A 19,294-nucleotide genomic window follows, 5' to 3' on the forward strand; every position below is an offset into this window, starting at 1 on the left:
TCAAGCAGTTTACAGTAATGCTTTTTGAAATGCCTGCTAAACCAGTTTAGACCTGAGACTTCAAAAAATGACCAAAGGACAGCCTCCAGCACAAGTGAGTGCACAGACTCCTGTCTGAATCCCTAACCTGCCAGAGGATGAAAGCCACAGGTGCTGCCGTACCTTTCAGACAATCTGGAATGGCACTTTTCATCCACGTAAACGATCCCCTCCTCGTTTACCAGATTTGTCCTCTATGCAAACATGGCTACGCTCAGAGAGCCATGCAAAATCTTTTCCTAAATAAATTCACAGAGCTGTGGAAGAGAGAGGGGTTAAGAAATAAAAATAGCAAAGTGGTACGCAAGCCACCTCAGCCTCAATTCTCACACATTTTGCTGAATGCCCTGACTCCAGAAGCTCCATGAAAGAGAGGAGAAACAAAACTACAAATGAAGAGGCAGAGGGGACAGATATTCAGGGTTACCTGAGAAGGAAGCAGATGGGTGTTAGCTAGAAAGTACTTTCTTCTATGCAAGTCTAACGCAGAGTTATGTCATTCAGATGAACAGCAGCACAGACTGTCATGCAAGTTTTGTGACTCCTTTCCCTAGGAAGACATAAAAGAAAGAGGCCACAAGAAATAGTAGGAGAACCTTAGAGAAACCTTAACGGAGGTTCAACTAATTTCCATCTATATGTAGAAATTAAGAAAATTGCCATCAGCAAATATCATATTCCTCATTTGTAATAAGAATTCACAGAAAAGAAAGCAATTTAAAGTTCACCAACTTACAGGCACTCTATCATTCCTGCTCTCTCTCTTTATCAGGGAGGAATACAGAGCAAAATATTTTATTAACCTTTAAGTGAAGCATATTTAACTATGAGCTCTTAGGACTAACAAAGAAATGACAATATGAGCACGAAAATAAAATTAGTTTTCTTATAAAAGAAATGAAGCTACGGAATGAGCAGCAGTTAGTCTGAGGCACACCAAAAAGCAGTAGGCTGACTGTACACTGACTTGCAAAGTCAGAGCAGCTCTACGTACACATCTGCAGAGTGACTGTGCAAGTTTCAGCAACACAAATTCTTAGACCTGCTCAACACTTGAGCCAAGACATCAGACACGTAAGAGCACATAAGAGTTGGCATAAGTCTTAAGAACATAATAAAGCAGAATACATATTTCTGTTTAAAGTACTTAACAACATAACCACGTACTTACCTAATACCCTTCCTGTTAAGCCAAGTAGTCCCTACAAATTACTCTTTACTGAGTATGGCCTCCCCAGTAAAGGAATGCAGCTATGGTTGGTGCAATCATACATATATGTGTGTATTTGACACACACAGTGCAAGAGCCACAAACACTCACACTAACTCCCACCTCATATACAAAGACTGCATACTGAAAAGGGGAAAACATCTAAATATCTAAACTTGTAATTTCTCATTTAGCAAAAGATGGAAGGGGAAAAGGAACAGTGGGGTACACCCACAGTTGTTCAGTGCTTGGGGTTTTGAACCACCAGAGTCCAGAAAGTTCCCCCAAACTGCTCCAGAGGTACAGAAGGTATTTATTTATTCAACTCATCACTCCTGTTCTGTTTGTAAAACTTTGAAGCAGTCTGACTACTTTATTCTAAGGCATCTGCTGTCTATCCACACAGAAAAGCATCATTTTCTTGAAGATTTATCATTTTAGAAGTAATTTCTCATACTGTAACACTGATAAATAAACAGACTATTCTTTCCCTGGGAGCTATGACAGTTTACATCAATATTTGTGTCCTCTTGGATTTTGATATTGTACTACCACATCTTTCAGCTATCAGTGATCTCTATTGTTTAAGATGTCCAGTAGTACTTCGTGTTTCTTTGGTCCAGCTGTATTACAGATTGAAACTGCCAAGTGTCTATATAGTATTTCATATTTAATACGGCTATTAATGAAGATTTAATTGAGGAAGCAATGTTTGACTACTACAGCAAGTAAAGATTAATATGAATTCCGCTATCAAGTCTGAATAATATAGCAAGTGATGTCATTTGTTCCCCAAACCAGATGCTCCTGAATCACTTGTTGAAAATCTGAGCCCAGCAGTGTATTTTTGGGGAGGTGATACCGGAATACCCTTAACACCCTCCTGCCCTCACCCTCTCTGCTTTGGGAATGCTTGAGAATCTGAAAAAGACAGTATGCAGTAAGATCACTTGTAAGAAAGCATAGGCTGCCAGGTATGGAAACACACTCTCTTCAAGTTCAGTGACTTGCTAGATTCAAATCTACAGAAAATGACTGTCAGTGGCGCATGTCTTCCTCTTGGCTAAAACATTCCAGAAACAAATCAATCAATCTTCTCCCCCTTGTCTACCTTGCTGCCCGGTCAGGCTTCTTGCCACATTTTATCATTTGCAACAAAATCATACAGTGTATGTACTTTAGGTATCCTTCCCTCGCTTCTTCCCTCCCCCCCTAAAAAGAGTCTCGTAACAATATGCTTAATTATATACACTCACATGAATGTGAGCATTTGAAGAAAAGAACACCATCCCATGTTGTATTATCTTTTGTTATTAAAAAAAAAAAAAAGCAAGAGGAAACTCATTTAAGAGTGGAGCATACTAATTATGACAAGACATGGAGACATACCAGTAGAGATTTAAAGGCCGCTAGTAACACTTTTTGTAGTAATTAGTGCAAGATAGTTAACCCATATAAACAAATATTTGATGGTAGATTTCAGTGACAAACAATTCACTTGATGACATTTACATATAAATACACATAAATAAAATCCTATGTAATTTAGGTTTGTAGTTAAGAAAAAATACGGTCTGAAATGAATTAAATGTAATTGTCTCTAGTTGGATCAGAGCTCTTCCTCTAATGACAACCAAGTATATGGGGTATAAAAAGCAGAACAGTACAATTCTCAGTTTAGTAAAGTACTACTCTATAAAACAGAATCATGAAAACAGCTCTTACATTTTAATGTAAAGTATAAAATTGTATATTTACATTTACATACACTTTACTGAACTACATCGGGTAGCTCACAGTAAAAAAAACATCCCTTTTTGAAAACCTTTCAAAAAATACATCAACTGCAGATATGATCAAAAGTTGCTAAGTTAGCAGCTGACACAACATCTGTAGTAAAAATATACTTTAGGAAAATACCTGGAAAATTCTAAACACCAATAAACGCTTTAAAACTATCTTTAAAGTAAAAAAATGTAGCAAAAACCAGAAGAAGCTAGCTAGAATAATGGGAACTATTGCATACTGCTCTTTAAGAGCCATGTAGCGACTTAGAACAGAAGCAGCAAATATTATAGGAGTTATGTGGTGTAGCAAAGTGGAAACTGGAGGAAAATTGGAAGCCAGTTATCCAACTTCTCACTGCGTTTGTTACCATCTTCACTGGGAGAAGGATAAGAAAAAAGGATGAGAGAATCCCTCTCACTAAGCATATCCTCTGTCAAAGGCTGGAACAAATTTGTAGAAGTAACCCAAATTTGAAAGCCTTGGACCACATACTTAAAAACATTTACCGTATGTACTTACAGTTCAGTGGACAAGAGTTTGGATCATTACACTACAAGTTGCAGGTTAACTTCGGGAGTTAACACTATTTTGCAATATGAAGTGCTTTTTTAATATATATATCTATATAATATATAGATATTTGTAAAATACATGTGCAGATTTGATAGAACAAACTGTGGAAATAGCTTTCTTGAGTCTTTTTTCCATTACCAGATCTTTATCTCCTACACAAGGAGTTTCAGGATTCAACAAGGATCTCTACAATATGATCGAGCTCGTTAAGATCAGATTTACAATTAGAGCTAGAAGTTGTAGTTGTTGGAGAAGGAAATGGTTCTAGCCCATCACAGTGTCCCATTTTTGTGTTGCTCATCATACCTGTTAACATAGTATCAAGATCATAGTAAGAATTGTCAACTTCTGAAAAAAGGTCTTCAACTGAATTAGGACTTTTGTTCTCCAGCGTCTCAAATATTTGATCTAATGATTTTTGAAAATTCCCTTTATTTTCTTGTGAATTCTCCATTTCCCACACATTGCTTTGCAGGTTTCTTAGAGCTTGCACTGAAGAGGCTGTTGACATAGTTTCTGAACTATCTTGTGCCTGGTCACCCTCAAAGTCTTTACTGAAAGTACTGTAACCTGGAACATGCTTTCCCTCAGCCTGCTCCCTAGATGAGCGACAGAGGATATCTGTTGAAACAAGACGATCCACGGATGCCTGGCCTGTATTCTGCATATTTATCATCTGCCAAGTCCCATCTTGGGTCATTTCCTCTTGGATCTGGCGTACCGTGTTGGCTATGAGTACCGAACGACAAAGGTTAGGTTCGACCAGCATGTGACACAGCTGAAGTTTAACCAGGGACATATCTAAAAGTGACTGCCGCTGAAGATTATATGAAGGAATAGCCTTAATACCAGCCAGAGTTCCTTCAATATCTTCTTCGCCATCAAAACATTTTCTTTTCAGTCCTCGCATAAACATTGTGTCCTGTTAAAAAAAAAAATTAAAAAATATTGTACAACATAAGCAGCTCAATAGACAGAAAAACAAAAGACTAAAAAAGTAAACCAAAACAGAAAAACTAAACAGCAAATTCTTTGAAGATAAAAACATCAGAATTATCATACCAGGTTATAGAATGGCCATTGTGGTACAACAGGGGTCAGGAACACATGGACAGGGTCCCAAAGACGACACTCAGGAACCAGAAGTGAGCAGGTCCATGAGTCATGGCTTCGCAGAGAGGCACCTGAGAGAGGCAGGGGCTCCCAGCTCCTGGTTCCCATTAAATGCCAGACTTGATGGAAGTCAGGAGCCGCTGCTTCGCACAGAAGCGACCATCTCAACAGCTGTATTTCACCTACTGGAGAGGCAGTTTCTCCTCGCTCCTCCTGAGTTTCTACTGGCATGCTTAACCTCTAATTTTGGAAATAAAAATACAACCTGGCACGCCATCTTTTAAGTATATGACCCCTGTGGAAAACCAATATGCCTAATGTAGTAACAAAGAAAAAGAAAGATACATCTCACAGACAGTGTACTAGAAAGGGTTAAGTTACTTTGGTCACTTGGGGTGTAACACAGATTCAGTTCATTATAACTCAAGCATTCCTTCATGTGCCCTTACTCAAGTGAGTAAATGAACAGTGCAATTGCAATATAAATTGTGCAATTCCAGTAAGGATAGAGTCATCCTCTGTATGGGCTTCTGTACTTCTTTCCCAGTTGACTATTAAAAAACAAAACTCTTGTATTCCTAATTTACGTTCACTAGCTAAAATGACTGGAGTGCATACAGGCTTCTGACTATTACCATCTGAAAAATCACCTGTGGAATTAGCCAAGGTATGAATTTCAAGCAGTAGCTTCCAGATCGTCATCTGAATTGCACTGGCTTTTATAGCAGTGCTCCACACAAGTGAAGTACTGCAGCTGACCTCTTCAAATACAACGTAACTGTTTGTAAATGCAATAGATACCACTTCACTTACTCTTACAAAAGTTAGGATGCAAAAGAAAGCCAGCACCTAATCTTCACATTTATGCACCTTTATTATGTCCCTTTCAAGTCTTCTGACCTCAGAGTTCTTTACCTAACATTTTGGGCATTTTATACACAGTGATGCAAATAGAATGACATTTTTCAGCTCAAAGCTGATAAGACCAAACTGCTATTGCTGCCGTGTGTTTTATTCTGCTTCTGTTGGTAAACCCTAATCTCAACATCGCTTTTTGGTAGCTACGGAATGGTTCACATGTTTTCAGAGAGATCTCTTTCAGCTTTTTCAGCATTAGTAAAAATGCACCCAAGTGAGACTACATGGCTCCTTTTATCGTACATTACACTCTTATCTACTCTGAAAACATGAGGCTAGAACAGTAGCTACATAAACATTTGGTCTACCTCTGTACGACACTTCTCATGCTGCTGCCTGTATCTACAAATTAATGCTTTATTGAATTTGCTGTCTCTTAAAGACTTCCTTACAGAGAAGGCTCAGAACTCCTTAAAAATCACAATTCACACAGAACACAGTATGGAACACATGAACTTTGTCTTACGGTCACGTTAAATAGACTTCTAAAAAGCCATCTATGGACTATCAGTATATTAAACGCTTTTGAAGTTTCATTCTAAAGTTGTTCTCTCCTGTAACTCAACATGTTTGTATTATTTCCAATAAAAAACAAAAACAACCCAGGTTTCTACCTGATAGTGCCTTTTCCAGACCTTTAGGCATGAGAACTTTGTATCTGGTTATATCCTGTATTATTTTTTATGTAATGCTGCATTTACAATGTTTACACATACACACCCTATGTGAAACAACCTCTAGGAAACACCTTTCGTGCCTCACGATCACACAGGGTTGATTATGTCATCAGACTTTAAATGTTCCATGCAGAGTTTCAAATTTCTGCTTATTTCAACTTCTTTCCTTGGAAAACAATAATAAAACTGCAATTGAATGTTAACCTGATTTTTAACCATGTGCTGTTTGACAAATACTTTTTAAGGCACACCAATGGAATCACTGAATGTAGCACAAAACTTGAAAACATCAGCACATCACACATGCAAGTTGGTAGAAGACCAACAAAAAACAACACAAAATTTATTCTTAAGCATTTCACAGGATTCATTGGAATTTTCAATCACTTTTCCCATTATAGTATTTACTTCTAATAGGTATCTTACATCATAAAAAAGCAGTTCTTCGTCACCTTGTTTCTGGATCTGCTCAAAATACGAGAAGATTTCTGTTTCACATAAGGAGAAAAAGCTACATACCAGTAATTGTGCTTGATGTAGTCCTTCCTCTTCTCCCATGCTACTGAGCAAGAGTCCATACAGTAACAGTTAGGGCAGCACCTACCAAGTAGCAGGGAAGCAAGGCATCAGGCAAGTACAGGAGATGCACAGCAAAACCATTTCCCATTTCAGAAACATACACACCTCTACTCTTTCAATTGCTTCAGCATCTCTATCCTCACAGCACTCCTGTGACACTATAAAACCCGATTTACAACTGAAACACAAAGGTGATTTGCTGAACAATACACACAGAATCTGTGACAGGAGAAGGAAACTGCCAATTTAAGTCCAAGTCCTGGGCTATTACTCCGACCTTTGGACCAGCCTTCCCTTTATCCCCGTGCCTTTGCCATTTCAAGAGCAAACAAAATCTTTAGCCATCATTTGAAAAGCATAAACGTGTAGCAAGGCATACTGAAAGCAAGTTTATCACAAAAGTGCACAGTTTACACCTTTGTTGTACACCGCCATCCATCTCCACGACATCTACAGGAAGAGAATATGCACGCACAAGTATAAAACTGAAAGAGCAAAGGTGGGGAGGATTTTCCTTCAGCAGCAGCACAGAAACTTTATGACTAAGATCTTCTTTGCAAGATGACAAAAACGAAAGTAATGACAGTAATGAAATTGTTTTAGCTAGGAAGGCTGAGTTCTCAAAACACATTTGAGGCAAAACAAGGTTGAATACACCAAACACAACTATCAAATACATGCAAGAATTCCTCTAACATCTAAAGCAAAAAGAATGCTGTTTTAACGGGCTACAAAGACCTTATAGGAAAAAACATGAATACAATTCTGCTACTGATCCAGACATGTCTGACTGTACGAGTCAGTTCAGTGTCTGCAACTAAAGCTGACCTAGAAAATAAGTAAGTTAACTGGATGCATATGCACACCTTTGTTTTCTGTTGTGGCTGGTAATTAAAACTGTCAAAAAAGCACTTGCTTTTGAAACTGGGGAGGGGGGAAGAGATAGTTGACAAAAGCCTTTTTTTTTTTGGGCAGAAAGCCATCTGTTTTTCTCCAGGGGCTGCATGTTAAAATATCGCATTAAAAAAGCCACCTTAAACACTCTCAAGCCAAAAATCTTTTGACACAACCCCAAAATATTACATCTAAAGCGCTGTCAGGTCACAAAAAGTGTACTTCAGCCAACTCATCTCTTACAGACTGAGTTAACAGCAGCGTGTGAGAGAGGGAGGTGAGGCACCTGAACTACAGCTCCAGTGAGACATCACAGCACCCAGTCAGTATTCCTCACTTCTATCAATCACCTCATAATGCTATAGAAGTTCCGAAGCTTTTGCTCCCTGGGTATATTCTCAGCCCATTCTGTAAACGAAATGCAGGCTCTGCACACAGTAACCATTTGAATCTCCGAACAGATGCTTTGGGTAAGTGATAAGGACAAAGATTTTTCCATACGAAATACAACGAACAAAAATACAGCTGCAGGTAGTGATGATGCAGTCATGAGAACAATAAACGAAAACATTTCCTAGTGCTATTTTGGATATCAGACAGTTTTAGAGGAAGAGAGTATGGCCGTTTGCCTCCTGGAACAGTAGACTGATATGGGAGGGGACTCTTGATGAGAACACCTGGAGAAAAACCACTGTCACATCCACAGATGAAAGAACACAGGGGATACTGGCAGATCAGTCCAGCCTGTGACTGTAGCACACTAAAGAAGGACACGGCTTTCCCATGCAAGGTGTTGGTGTGTAAGACCTGCCACATGTGATTCTAGGCTCTTGCCTACAGCAGTAAACAAACAACAGGGACCTCTGCTAGTATAAATGTACTGAAGAATTTGTCTATCATAGCAACTAAAACAAAGCAAATAAACAACCACCCCTGACTTTTCTGCACTATCTCCAACAAGTAATCATCTCAAGAGAATGCTAACCTTAAAACAGAATTAATTAAAATGCTAAGTATGCTTCTCTATTGATTTACATATTAATGTACTCAAAAGGGTATCAGCTGTTACATAAAACCTCCTGGTACATGCCTGCAGGACTGCTGCTGCTCTGGATGCAAGGTGTTCCAAGTCACCCCCACTTTCAGGCAGGATTTGCCTCTGTTCAAAAGGCAATATCTGGCCTGGCTGTATCCTATCATCTCCTTTCTGCTGCTGCTACCTCACAAGCCCAAACTTACTGTGCCAAAACCTTAACTGTTGTTTGAAACAGCTGTAGGAAAGAAGTCGTCAAGGAGACAACGGCTATTTGTAGGATAACTAAGTATGAAAAAAGGGTGAGCTGCGTGGCTTTTTGTTTGTTGGAACAGTAGTGCAGGAAGCACAGTGCTATGTCATTCACAAAAAATGCTGCTTTTGAGTTTGTGACAAACTCCCAGCCTGCTTTACAAATAAGGTGCTTGAAACCTGATCCAATTCTTGCTGGAGCATCAGCTTACACATTCCAGAACCACATTCGGATGGAGGTAGTAACGCAAGACATACCGGCTGCTTCAGAACAAGGCATTTTCTAACAGTTGAGCTAACAGAAGAGAAAGGAAATAGATTCTAGCACTGCTCGTCTTTAGGAGGAAGCAGACATAAGATGCGTAAACCTGAAGAGAAGCTTGGAAAGGCAGTGACTCCCTTTCGGGCACGGTGTGCCTGGATCCAGGGTGGGCTCGCAGGGCCGAGAACACCCCGACGGGCTCTAGACAAAGGCAGGAGGAAGGCGCTGGGGCTGGGTGCCCCTAGGGCAGCACGCGAGGGCTGCGGGAAGGGAGCCAGGGCAGCGGGGACAGCGAAGGCGGCGGAGCGGGGGGAGGCGGCGGGGGAGGCGTGCCCGGGGCGGGGAGCGAGCTCGGGCGCACGCAGGCTCGGGAGGGAGCGCGGCGGGGGCCGAGGCGGGGCCGAGCATCGCTGCGTGCGCTCGGGGGGAGCCGGGGGAGGGCCCGAGGAACCGCGCGACTGTGGGAGGGCGGCGTAGGAAGGGAAGGGGCCGAGGAGGCGGCCCTGACGGGGAAGGGCCCTCAGGGGCTCTCACCCGCTTCCCGAGGAACCGCGTGCGCGGCGGCCAACGGACGGCAGGCGACCGTTCCTCGGCGTCCCGCGCTCCCGGCGAACCGCCCGCCGCCATTTTGGATCCGCTCCCTCCTCCGCGGGCTCCGCCGGCCCCGACCCCCCCCTCCCGCTCGCGCACCTCCCTGCGCAAAACTCCGGGGGACGGAAAGCGGGCGGTGCGGTGGTGCCGCGGCCCCGCACCCCGCTCGGCTTTCCCTACTCACCACACTACTACCGCTGCCGTCGCCTCCCAGCGCAGGAGCCCCGCTCCCGCCTCGGCGCTCGCTCCGCGCTAGAGGGAAGGGGCGTGGCCAACCGTAGCGCCCGGCCCCGCCCCCCTCGCCCGCCATCTTATTGTCAAAGCCCACAAAGGCTCTCGCTCCCCGCCCCCGCTGTGTCGCTGGGGGCGGGGCTTCAGCCTCTGGCCACGCCCACAAGGCAGCCGCAGGTCTCTATTGGCTACCGCCGAATCGCGCAGACGACGCTCGCCTTTGCGATTGGCTGTGCCGTTGCCGCGGCACCCAGCCGCTCCTCCCCCTCAGGCGCCGCGCACGGGAGGCTGCCCGGTTGCCATAGTGCCGGGCCCTTCCCCTCGTCCGTGAGAGGCTGGGAGGCGGAGGCCGAGGCGGAGTCCCCATTTCAAACAGCAGCCAAAGCCTCGCGGCGTGGCTGGGCTCCCGGCCACGGGCTCCGGCGGGAACAGGTTGAGACCTGGCCCAGCAGCAGCCCGCGGGGCCCTCGCTCTGGGAGGAGCCCGCCCCCGGGCCGCGCCGCCTCCGCCGGGCCGGGCTGGGCCGGGCCGGGCCTCTCCGCTCCGCTCCGCTCCGCGCCGCCGCTTCCCTCAGGGCCGAGAGTCCCCGACGCCTCCCGCCCCCGCAGCCCCGCGGGGTGCCAGGCCTCGTGACTCCATTAGCAAGGCCTGTGGCATTTCCTGTCTGAGCCTCGCAGGCAGAGGACAGGCAGGCTGCTTCCATCGGGTGGGGAAGGGACGGAGCCCGGTGCCCCAGCAGCTCCAACCTTTGTCTTGAGCGAACGGCCCAACCAACGCTTTGGACGCCCCTCGTGCTGGCTTGGTGCTGCGGCACATCTGCAAGCGCTTAGCTGGCCCCGGCGCTGAGCTGCTTTCCCGGCCCTGTGAGCAGCCAGGAGGGGGGAGTGAGCTCGTCCCGGCTCCAGCTGCTCAGGACCGGCAGCTGCGGCCGAAGGTTGGGCACGGAGAGACTCTGCGGCCCCGGGAGGAGAAGAGAAATAGAGAGAAAGAGGAGGTTGGGCAGCAGGAGGGAGCAGAAAATGGGCCAGGGAGTGAGTCGGTAGGGAGGGCTGTGAAACAGCAGAGAGCTACAACTTGGTAGGAGAAAGCAGGAGAAAATAATGTTTGCACAAGCAAGGTCATTCTTGGGATGAGATATGTTAGAAACTGCGTTATTTCCCCATGTTTTTTATGGTTTCTCATACAGCACATAATGACATCACGATACAAAAGCATATGTGAAGACTTTGAAAGAACAATACAGCGAAGAGAAGTGTTCCACCGCTCTCTCCATCCCAACCCCAGCTTTTTTTAGATGAGCTGTAATGAATTCAGTACGTAATTCCACATTAAGTCCTGCATGAACCCATGAGCCTTTCTGTTGTTCCCTTTAGGATCACTGCCATAGAAGAGTGTAGTGGTACTGCTCTTACTGGTGATAACATCACCTCCATATCCCCTCTTATCTTTTTTCCTCTTTTAGCTACAATGAGAGGATCTCAACTTTTTTCCCCCAATAAATTCTCCAGTGAAACAAAGGAAAAACCAATGAAAGAAGAGGATAGCTGATAGATTAAAAGCTCTATGTTGTTTGAAAAGGAGAACTATGGAAAGGTTCTCAATGCTTTCTCTGAAAAGCTGAGAAAACTTATGCACGCTTAGTCAAGATATGACAAGATTTGATTACTCTCAGGAGAAAACAACTCTTTCATCTCACATACATGAGAAACATAACTTGACAAGTCAGAAGGGAAATATCTGGACAAACTGATGCAAAACAATACAGACCAAAGTATTTAGTAGAAAGCAGACAATCTCTGATAGTACTAAGATAGTATTATAAAGAAAATAATTGAATTGTAACCACAATGTGATAAAGATATCAAATTTTAGCTACATGCTGATGTTTTTTATCCACCTACCTAGTTTCAGTAAACTAAATGTTAACGCCAGAGTTAAAGAGAGCAAGTGATAAATGGGAGTTGAGAAAGCTGTGTCAGCACATGAAACCTTAGCAGGTAAGGTAGTCTGTGAGCAAAAGCAGAACTGGGGCAAAGGAGTTGGAGACAAAGCACAGAGCAAAACTGGAAATAAATGTCAACAGAACAATCTGATTGGGAAACTGAAATGAAGGTGGAAACTGCTGTAAAAAAGAAAGAAAAAAGAATTCTGCTGGTTTGAAATGGCAGGTGACCGAAACCAAAAGGTATTCCGAATATGTCCTCAGAGCTGCTGGAGTAATGTGAGATCTTACACCTGGTGAGACACTGCAGGGACCTGCTTGCTGATGTAATGACTACCACGTATGACGGGAGAAAATGATGCAAACCAGCTCAGCACATCTCTCCTAGGAAGGTGGATCAGCACTGGCAGCCAGCAGAAACTTCAGCGTGGTAGACCTGAGGAGATTTAGAAGCCGTGGCAGCCCTCTGAAAGTGTAACCTCATGGTTTAACCACAGTGGGCTTCACTGTGGCCTCGCTGAGCTGGGCCACGATACAGGTTCATCCTTAGCATGCCGCCCTGACCTCCATTCCTCGGCTTGGCACACAGATGCAGGACAGACCCGGCTTCAGTCCGCATGAGCTGCACGTGCACACCGGCTGTGCCCATGCCACCGCTCAGCGGCTGCTGGAGCAGTGCTGGCAGCCAGCCCTGGCTATCCCCAGCCCTCTGCTTCAGCAGCCAGGCAGCTCTCCCAGGGCCTCCTTCGCTGGCACTGCCTGGTACCGGCTGCGTGAGCTGTGTGCCGTGCTGCTCTGCAGGCAGCCGCTGACCCTCCCAGCCCCCTTCCCGTGCTGGGCTGCGCTTGATGCCTCCCGAGCTTTGCTGCTCCTTTCGCAGAGCCCCTGCTGGGCTGGCCAGACATCCACACATCGGTGGTGACGGGAAGGCTGCTGTAGAGTTGGACAGTGTTTATAAAACCGCAGGAATTAATAGGAACTCAATGGCTGAGAGCAGGGCTGAAACTGTGCTTTTAAAGACCAAAAGAAAAAAAAAAAAAAGTGTGATTTCCAGTTTATTTGTGCAGCTTTGAGCTTTGCAGAGGATCTCAGGCCGTGACATTTCCACATTGCAAATGATTATAAAAAATGTGTTTTTAAAATAGCTTTAAAGGGTCGATGCTGTTACTACTTATGTAGGTGAACTTGCCTTAGCAGCGGCTTGGACTGAATGATCTCCAGAGGTCCCCTCTAACCCCTGTGATTCTGTGACTGTGAACAAGAGACAGAAATCCACACAGAGTGAAGTTCCTCACTTCTGTTGGGTCACTGTGCTATAATGATTTCCAGCCCACGGGAGGGTCTTCCCGAGAGAATGTTTCATCTGCACTGATGGGCACTGTCTCTCTCTGGATGTTTGTATGGGGTTTACTTCCACGTTTCTCAACCAGTGGGTTGCAAGCCTGCAGACAAAGAGGTTAGGACAGTCAGTCAGGAGGTTGCTTAAGCTTTGAAGCAAGTAGTTTAAGAGAGATAGGAGTGAGTCCTGTCCCAGGCCCAAAACTGTGACGGCAATGAAGCATTTTCCACTACGCCCTGCTGTGTCGCTGCAGCGTTTTCTGTCTCTCCTTCTAGGGCCCTGGGGGCCAGAAAGCTGGGCGAGGAGAGCAGGAAAATGTGCGCTTGCACTGCCGGTGTTGGGAGCCAAGCAGACATGAGTCAGCCTTGAGCTGGAAGCTGTGCAGCTGTCGTCAGTGCAGTGCTGCTGCCGAGCCCTGTTGGGAGGCAAGGTGTGCTCATCCAGCTCGTGCTGCACCAGCATGACCCTGTGTGGTTGGGGGAAGAGTTTGGGCTGTGGTTCAGAGCTGGGACAGAGCTTGCTTGCCTCTGCCTGCCAAAGACAACGTGGACGTGCTCTGAGTCTGTGTTGTTTTTCTCATAATAAATGTTTGATTAAAGCTCGTAAGTTATCCGTGTCTTTCTTTAATTTGGCTCAGGAGTAGGGCAGGAGGCCTGTCTGTAATGTACCGTTTCCTTTAAGCCCAACCTGGCAAATTCTGACCACCTTTGAAATAAGCAGCATTGCGAAACAGTCCTGAGTGCTTCTGCAGATGAGCACATTCCTGCAGCAGAGCTCAGCCTAAAACTCCAGGAGCAGATGGAAGAAAGGCTAAGGAAGGTAATTAAATGTGGCTGTTGCCTAAGAAGTAAGCCTGTTGTAGCAGCTCAGCTGAGCCCTGTAAGCCAGAGACAGGCTACAGCCTCACTTTGTGCAGTCTGCAGTCACAGCACTCTGAGTTTTGTAGAATCATAGAATTGTTTGAATGGAAAGGAACTTTTGAAGGCCATCTGATCCAACTCCCCTGCAATAATAGGGACACTTACAGCTCGATCAGGTGTTCAGAGCCCTGTCCAACCTGACCTTGAACGTCTAAAGTGCCTGTTTCATTCTTTCTTATAGACTTCCTTTAGACACTGGAAGGCTGAGAAGGTCTAAGAAAAAATGTTTTCATGTTACTGTTGTGTGTTAATGTGTGGAACACAAAATGTGGCCAGAAGTTCTGCTCAGCCTTCAGAAAATCTACGTCACTGCCCTGAGCCTGGAGAGCTGTCACCTCTGTCTGTAGCAGGGAGGTGAACAAGGAATGGGGGCATCCAGTGCCTGTGGAACAAACATGGAGTTTGGAGTGAGTGAGCGAGGAGGAAGAGGAGAATATATCTGAACTGTCTGTTGATGGGCTAAATGTGACTTGATGGTGGGTGATAGTGACACTGGCATCAAGCGTTAGTGGTTCAGAAAATGAGCATAGCAGTCAGAGCACTCATCGCATCAACTATTACAAGCATCAGCCAATAGGTACTTGACCAGGGCAGTGTTTGTCTGGCTGTGTTGGCTCAGCTGTTGAGCAACTGAGGAGTTGTAGCAGACAGGTGATGGGAGGGAGGGTGTGTGGCTGTCAGTGTAAGCTGTGGCAAACCAAATCCATTCCTAGGCAGAAATTTGTCTGCCTCGGGCCACCAGCCTCAGGCCCTAGGTTCTGATCTGTCTACAAGAAGGCCAGGAGGATTAAGGATGACGTGAGCCAAGAAATGAGTAGAGGATGAGATAAAAAGAACTTTAGCAGGCTCTGTTGGGATAGAACAAGGGGAAATGATTTCAAACTGAAAGAGGGCAGATTTAGACTGGACACAAGAAGAAGGTTTTTATTACTGTAAGGGTGCTGAGGCACAGGCACGGGTTGCTCATAGAGGTGGTGGATGGTCTGTCCTTGGAGATACTCAAAGTCAGGCTGGATGGGGCTCTGAGCATCTGATGGAGCTGTAGGTGTCCCTGTTCATCGCAGAGGAGCCAGATTAGATGGTCTTTAAATGTCCCTTCCAACTCAAATGATTCTATGATTCTATGGTCTGAGTAAGAAACCCTATGTGCTAAAACCACCACCACTGTTATCAGCTAATAGCTCTCTGGAACTGATAATAAAATGTTAAGAAGGGGTATTAATATGTTCTGACTGCAGGAAATGAAATATAGGGGAAACAGGAGAAAGGAAAACTGCTTGGCTTATACTAGTCCACAGACTCTTTTAGCCTGCCTTCCCAACATGGTCATGTTGGAGTTAAGAGCCCTTCACAGAAAACTGTAGAAGTCAGTAGCCATCAGTTTCCTCTGCTGATCAGAAAGACCAGAAAGATAGAGTGCCTTCATGTTACATTTTTTGTCGGTGGTCTTCAGCCACCAAGATGTCACAAAACAAAAATAAAAGAAGTGTTTCACCAAGATTTGCATCCATCAGCTGACTCAGAGGAAGTGATTTCAGCAGTGGGTGGTATGCAAAGCTACACAAACTGAAGGAACTACAGACTGAGATGTTCCAGCCATAAAACACAAGTAATGTATATTGTGTGCTGGCAGGCAGGGGCAGGCAATAATACATGGCTTCATGTTGATGGTAGGATATTTGCAGTAGGAACAAAACACAGATGATAAAAGTTTTGTTGAGACTTTCAAAGTGATACCTAGCAAGGTAGCACTGCTGTGATAGACACCTTTATGGCAAAGCTCAGTGCTTTGTATCAAACAGCAGAAGTCTCCAAGTTATGCAGTAGCAGTCAGCAAAAATGGATTTTAAAGTGCTGAATATTGTTTGGGATTTTAAGGCTTCTGAGCCCCCTTCTGGATTATTGTGGCAGTTCTGCTCCATGTTTGTGGGGGGCAAGATTGTTTTGTTGTTGCAAACAACAAAAAGGTGTGCTCCTCTCATAAGGAGGAGCAGCACACCTCTTTGCTTTGTAACAGGGATTTTATTTTAAACATACATTTTGGAAATTTGAATTCCATGTTGTCTGGTGCTGCCTAAAATATGTTCCGTATCTAAGCATAAATGCCGTGGGATATGACAGTTGCTATAGTAACTAAGCATCTACTATTCAATAGCACCCCAAGCTCATAAAACATGTGCAGCCTGTCACTACACAAGGTATTCCTGTCTTTGCAGCAAGCTAAGTACCATATTTTCTTCTTGGAGTTAGTCTGCTACTGATGATGTGTTTGTGCTGTGCATATGAAGGTCTTTTCTTCTTCAGTAGCTCTACCTTCCTTTGAAAATTGCAGCTACTGTAGGAACAAAATAGCCTGAAGCAGTTGCAAGCTGAAGAAGTTAATGAATAATTCCTTTTTCAGATGTCCTTGAACATACGTTAGAGTGTGGCTTTCAGATCCTTCAGGTCAGATTTGAGGTGTGCACCTTTGCTGTGGCGCATCTTTTGATATGGCAGTGTTATTCTCTTGGAATCAGCCTTCTGGGAGGCATTGTGCTCTTTTGAGAATTCACGTCCCTGAAAATTACAGTGACAACAGGAAACCGATTTCTGCAGTACTGGCAAACCAGAGAGTTGTAATTGAAGAGCACGGATAGAACTGACAGAACTTTTTAGAATATTTAGCTCAGTTTGCCTTATAGTTTTGAGGCATTTGGTGTAGCTCTGCTAGATGGGACCCCAATAACAACCATTAACAGCATTTTAAATGTCTTACATTTTCCAAAACAGAAATGGGATTTTCCTCTGGCCCACCGTTACTAAGGAGAGTAGGACTCTGGAGGTAAGAAAGCTGTGGATAAGCCAATACAGAAGTCGTGCTTTATCTGCAAGTTAAATTGAGCCTTCCTTGACTGGGAGAGTAAATGAAGGTTGTGATGACTTGTTGCAGTGCTCAGATTGTTTCCCAGTTTTGCTTTATAGTCTGGTGAATTGATAGGTTAAACTGTAAAACATACTGTATCCACAAATTATTGCCGATGTTGATTTGATGGTGGCTTATCTGAATTACAGACTATAAGAAAAAATACATCTTAAATTAAGCATGAAGATAGCAATTATAATTTAGAAAGGGTATCCAAAGATGAACATAAAATGTACATGAACTCATGAACTGGGGCATGGAAAGTCATATTTAAAATGTAATTTTTTAGTTTTTTTTTTCTTTTTCTTTCCTAAGGGAATGCTTGTGAATGCCTGTCTGACTTATCTGGTTAAAGGGTTAACCCAATTAGAGGCATGAGCATGAACACAGATAAGAGGCTGTGAGCAAGTCTCTTTCTCTGCTCTGGGTCCTGTGCCTTGATGGGAATGACAGCCCTGACTTCTGTAGCAATAAAGGAATGTTAACTCACGTCTCCTGCTGCTCTATCAGTAGCCAGTGACAGCCCAGCAATCATTTCAAAATGTCTCAGGTTAACAGAGTAATACATGTTTAATTGGCCTTACTTAATGTGACTAACAAACAGCACCGAGTGCCAGCCGACATGCAATGAGGGCACAGGAGTTGCACGGAGCAGCAGTGCAGGGCAATGCACAGCGGTGTGTGTAGGCACAGAGACAGAGGGGCTCCTGAGGCTTTGCTCACTGCACGCTTGGGTGTGCAAGTACTGCAGCAGCCGGCTCAGCTGAGTGCAGAAGGTGGTGCATTTCCCTCTGTCCCTGACATCCTCTCCAGGGAATCACGGGCAGATCCTTGCAAGCCCCGTCACCCTCTGTTTTTTATTGCTTGACACAAGGAAACTGGCTCTGTCCTTTTCTTTGCATGATATTTCTTGCTTTCACTTCTGTTTTCTGCTTCTCCTTTTTCTTTCTGTACATAGCCACCATTTGAATACGGGTATGTGTTGCTGCCATAGCGGGGTAAGCACCACGACCCAATCTACTTCAGCAGCTCTCTGCATGACAAGCACGAGCACACACACACACACACACACACACACACACACAGACTGTTTCACCTAGCAGCACAAAGTCTTAACAACCTATGATTACGGGCTGGCAACTCAAGAGCCAATCTTTTCCTTTTTTTCTTTCACTCTGAAGTCCACCACGGCCATCAGGGCAAATAGGTGAGAGTGTGGTGCCCTCTGGTGCCTGCACTGAGCTCCTGGAGAAACAGCAGCTGGTGCGTGGAAAGGACGTGGGTTTGAATTGTGCAAAGCAAGAAACCTGGCCAGAATAATAAGAACCGAAAGTGTAGAAAAGAGAATTAAATCTCGGTGTCATTTCTGAGATCAGAAACTCCCTGCTGCATGGTTCATAGCAGAGCAGTGGGCTCATGGTCTGTAGTTGGCTGATGTGGCAACTGTTGGAGTATGTTGGATATCAAAGCTTTTCTTCATGTTAGCCAATTTGATGCATGATGATGAAACAATGACAGGTCAGGCTTATACAGTAACATGGTTTTATGTTAGAATGGATACGTCCAAGCTATATTTCTCCAACAAAAATATTTCCTCCAAATCTGGGAGGTTTAAATTGGTACGAAATGGAAACCCAGGCCAGAAAAACCCTTCAGATCTGCACTCAATTCATGGCAGGAAGGCTGATTTCATACATTTGGTTTAACTTTGTGTTGATTTATTTCGAATGGTTTTGGATATCTCCAGAGAAAACGATGCTTTTCTGGGATTTTTGCTTGTACGGTGTCATTTCTCATCTTGGAATTTGACTAAGAGGTTCTAGTATCTGAAACTGAAAGGTAAGAAAGCAAAGGGACAAAGATTTAATGCAGTTTCTAGCTTTTTGTGAAGGAGGAGTATTTCTGGTTGGAAGAGTGAGTGACTTGTCCCCGAATGAAGCAAGCAGGGCTCACAGCTCTCCTCAGAGCAGGTGGTGCTATAAGATCACACATCTTCAATTCTGCTTTTCTGGAGCACTGAAGTTAAACTGC

General features: G+C 44.5%; 2 protein-coding genes across 15 annotated transcripts; one reads left to right on the top strand and one right to left on the bottom strand.

Annotated features, from left to right (window-relative positions):
* Window positions 1–786: 786 nt before the first annotated feature.
* On the bottom strand, window positions 787–10,189 carry CDCA4 (cell division cycle associated 4). 14 transcript variants are annotated; one of them, XM_046941839.1, is made up of 5 exons: window positions 8,078–9,600; window positions 7,003–7,075; window positions 6,838–6,918; window positions 4,673–4,963; window positions 2,519–4,532 (listed from the first exon to the last, which is right to left on the bottom strand). In XM_046941839.1, exons 3-5 carry the CDS (start codon window positions 6,874–6,876, stop codon window positions 3,777–3,779), a joined length of 1,086 nt encoding a protein of 361 aa, XP_046797795.1. In that variant the 5' UTR covers window positions 6,877–6,918; window positions 7,003–7,075; window positions 8,078–9,600; the 3' UTR covers window positions 2,519–3,776. The 14 variants fall into 14 exon arrangements, with proteins under 14 accessions (NP_001384610.1, NP_001384611.1, NP_001384609.1 ...); NM_001397681.1 differs by lacking the exons at window positions 7,003–7,075; window positions 8,078–9,600 and adding an exon at window positions 10,114–10,189 and having other exon boundaries at window positions 787–4,532; NM_001397682.1 differs by lacking the exons at window positions 7,003–7,075; window positions 8,078–9,600 and adding an exon at window positions 10,114–10,189 and having other exon boundaries at window positions 787–4,532; window positions 4,673–5,018.
* Window positions 9,435–14,040, top strand: LOC101751389 (spidroin-2-like). Its single transcript, XM_040701177.1, has 3 exons — window positions 9,435–9,811; window positions 9,863–12,576; window positions 13,717–14,040. The coding sequence occupies exons 1-2, from the start codon at window positions 9,435–9,437 to the stop codon at window positions 10,791–10,793; spliced, it is 1,308 nt and encodes a 435-aa protein (XP_040557111.1). The 3' UTR covers window positions 10,794–12,576; window positions 13,717–14,040.
* Window positions 14,041–19,294: the final 5,254 nt, after the last annotated feature.

Source organism: Gallus gallus, chromosome 5, assembly GCF_016699485.2.
Source record: "Gallus gallus isolate bGalGal1 chromosome 5, bGalGal1.mat.broiler.GRCg7b, whole genome shotgun sequence".
NCBI classification, from domain to species: domain Eukaryota; kingdom Metazoa; phylum Chordata; class Aves; order Galliformes; family Phasianidae; genus Gallus; species Gallus gallus.

Bases quoted from the DNA above. Each gene is read 5' to 3' on its own strand.
- CDCA4 (NM_001397681.1), bottom strand. From the start codon at position 6,876: ATGGGAGAAGAGGAAGGACTACATCAAGCACAATTACTG. The intron at 4,964-6,837 runs GTATGTAGCTTT...TTCCAAAATTAG, and splicing joins TACATCAAGCACAATTACTG to AGGTTAAGCATGCCAGTAGA. The intron at 4,533-4,672 runs GTATGATAATTC...TTTTTTTAACAG, and splicing joins AATGGCCATTCTATAACCTG to GACACAATGTTTATGCGAGG.
- LOC101751389 (XM_040701177.1), top strand. From the start codon at position 9,435: ATGCGTAAACCTGAAGAGAAGCTTGGAAAGGCAGTGACTCCCTTTCGG. The intron at 9,812-9,862 runs GTAGGAAGGGAA...AAGGGCCCTCAG, and splicing joins CGCGACTGTGGGAGGGCGGC to GGGCTCTCACCCGCTTCCCG.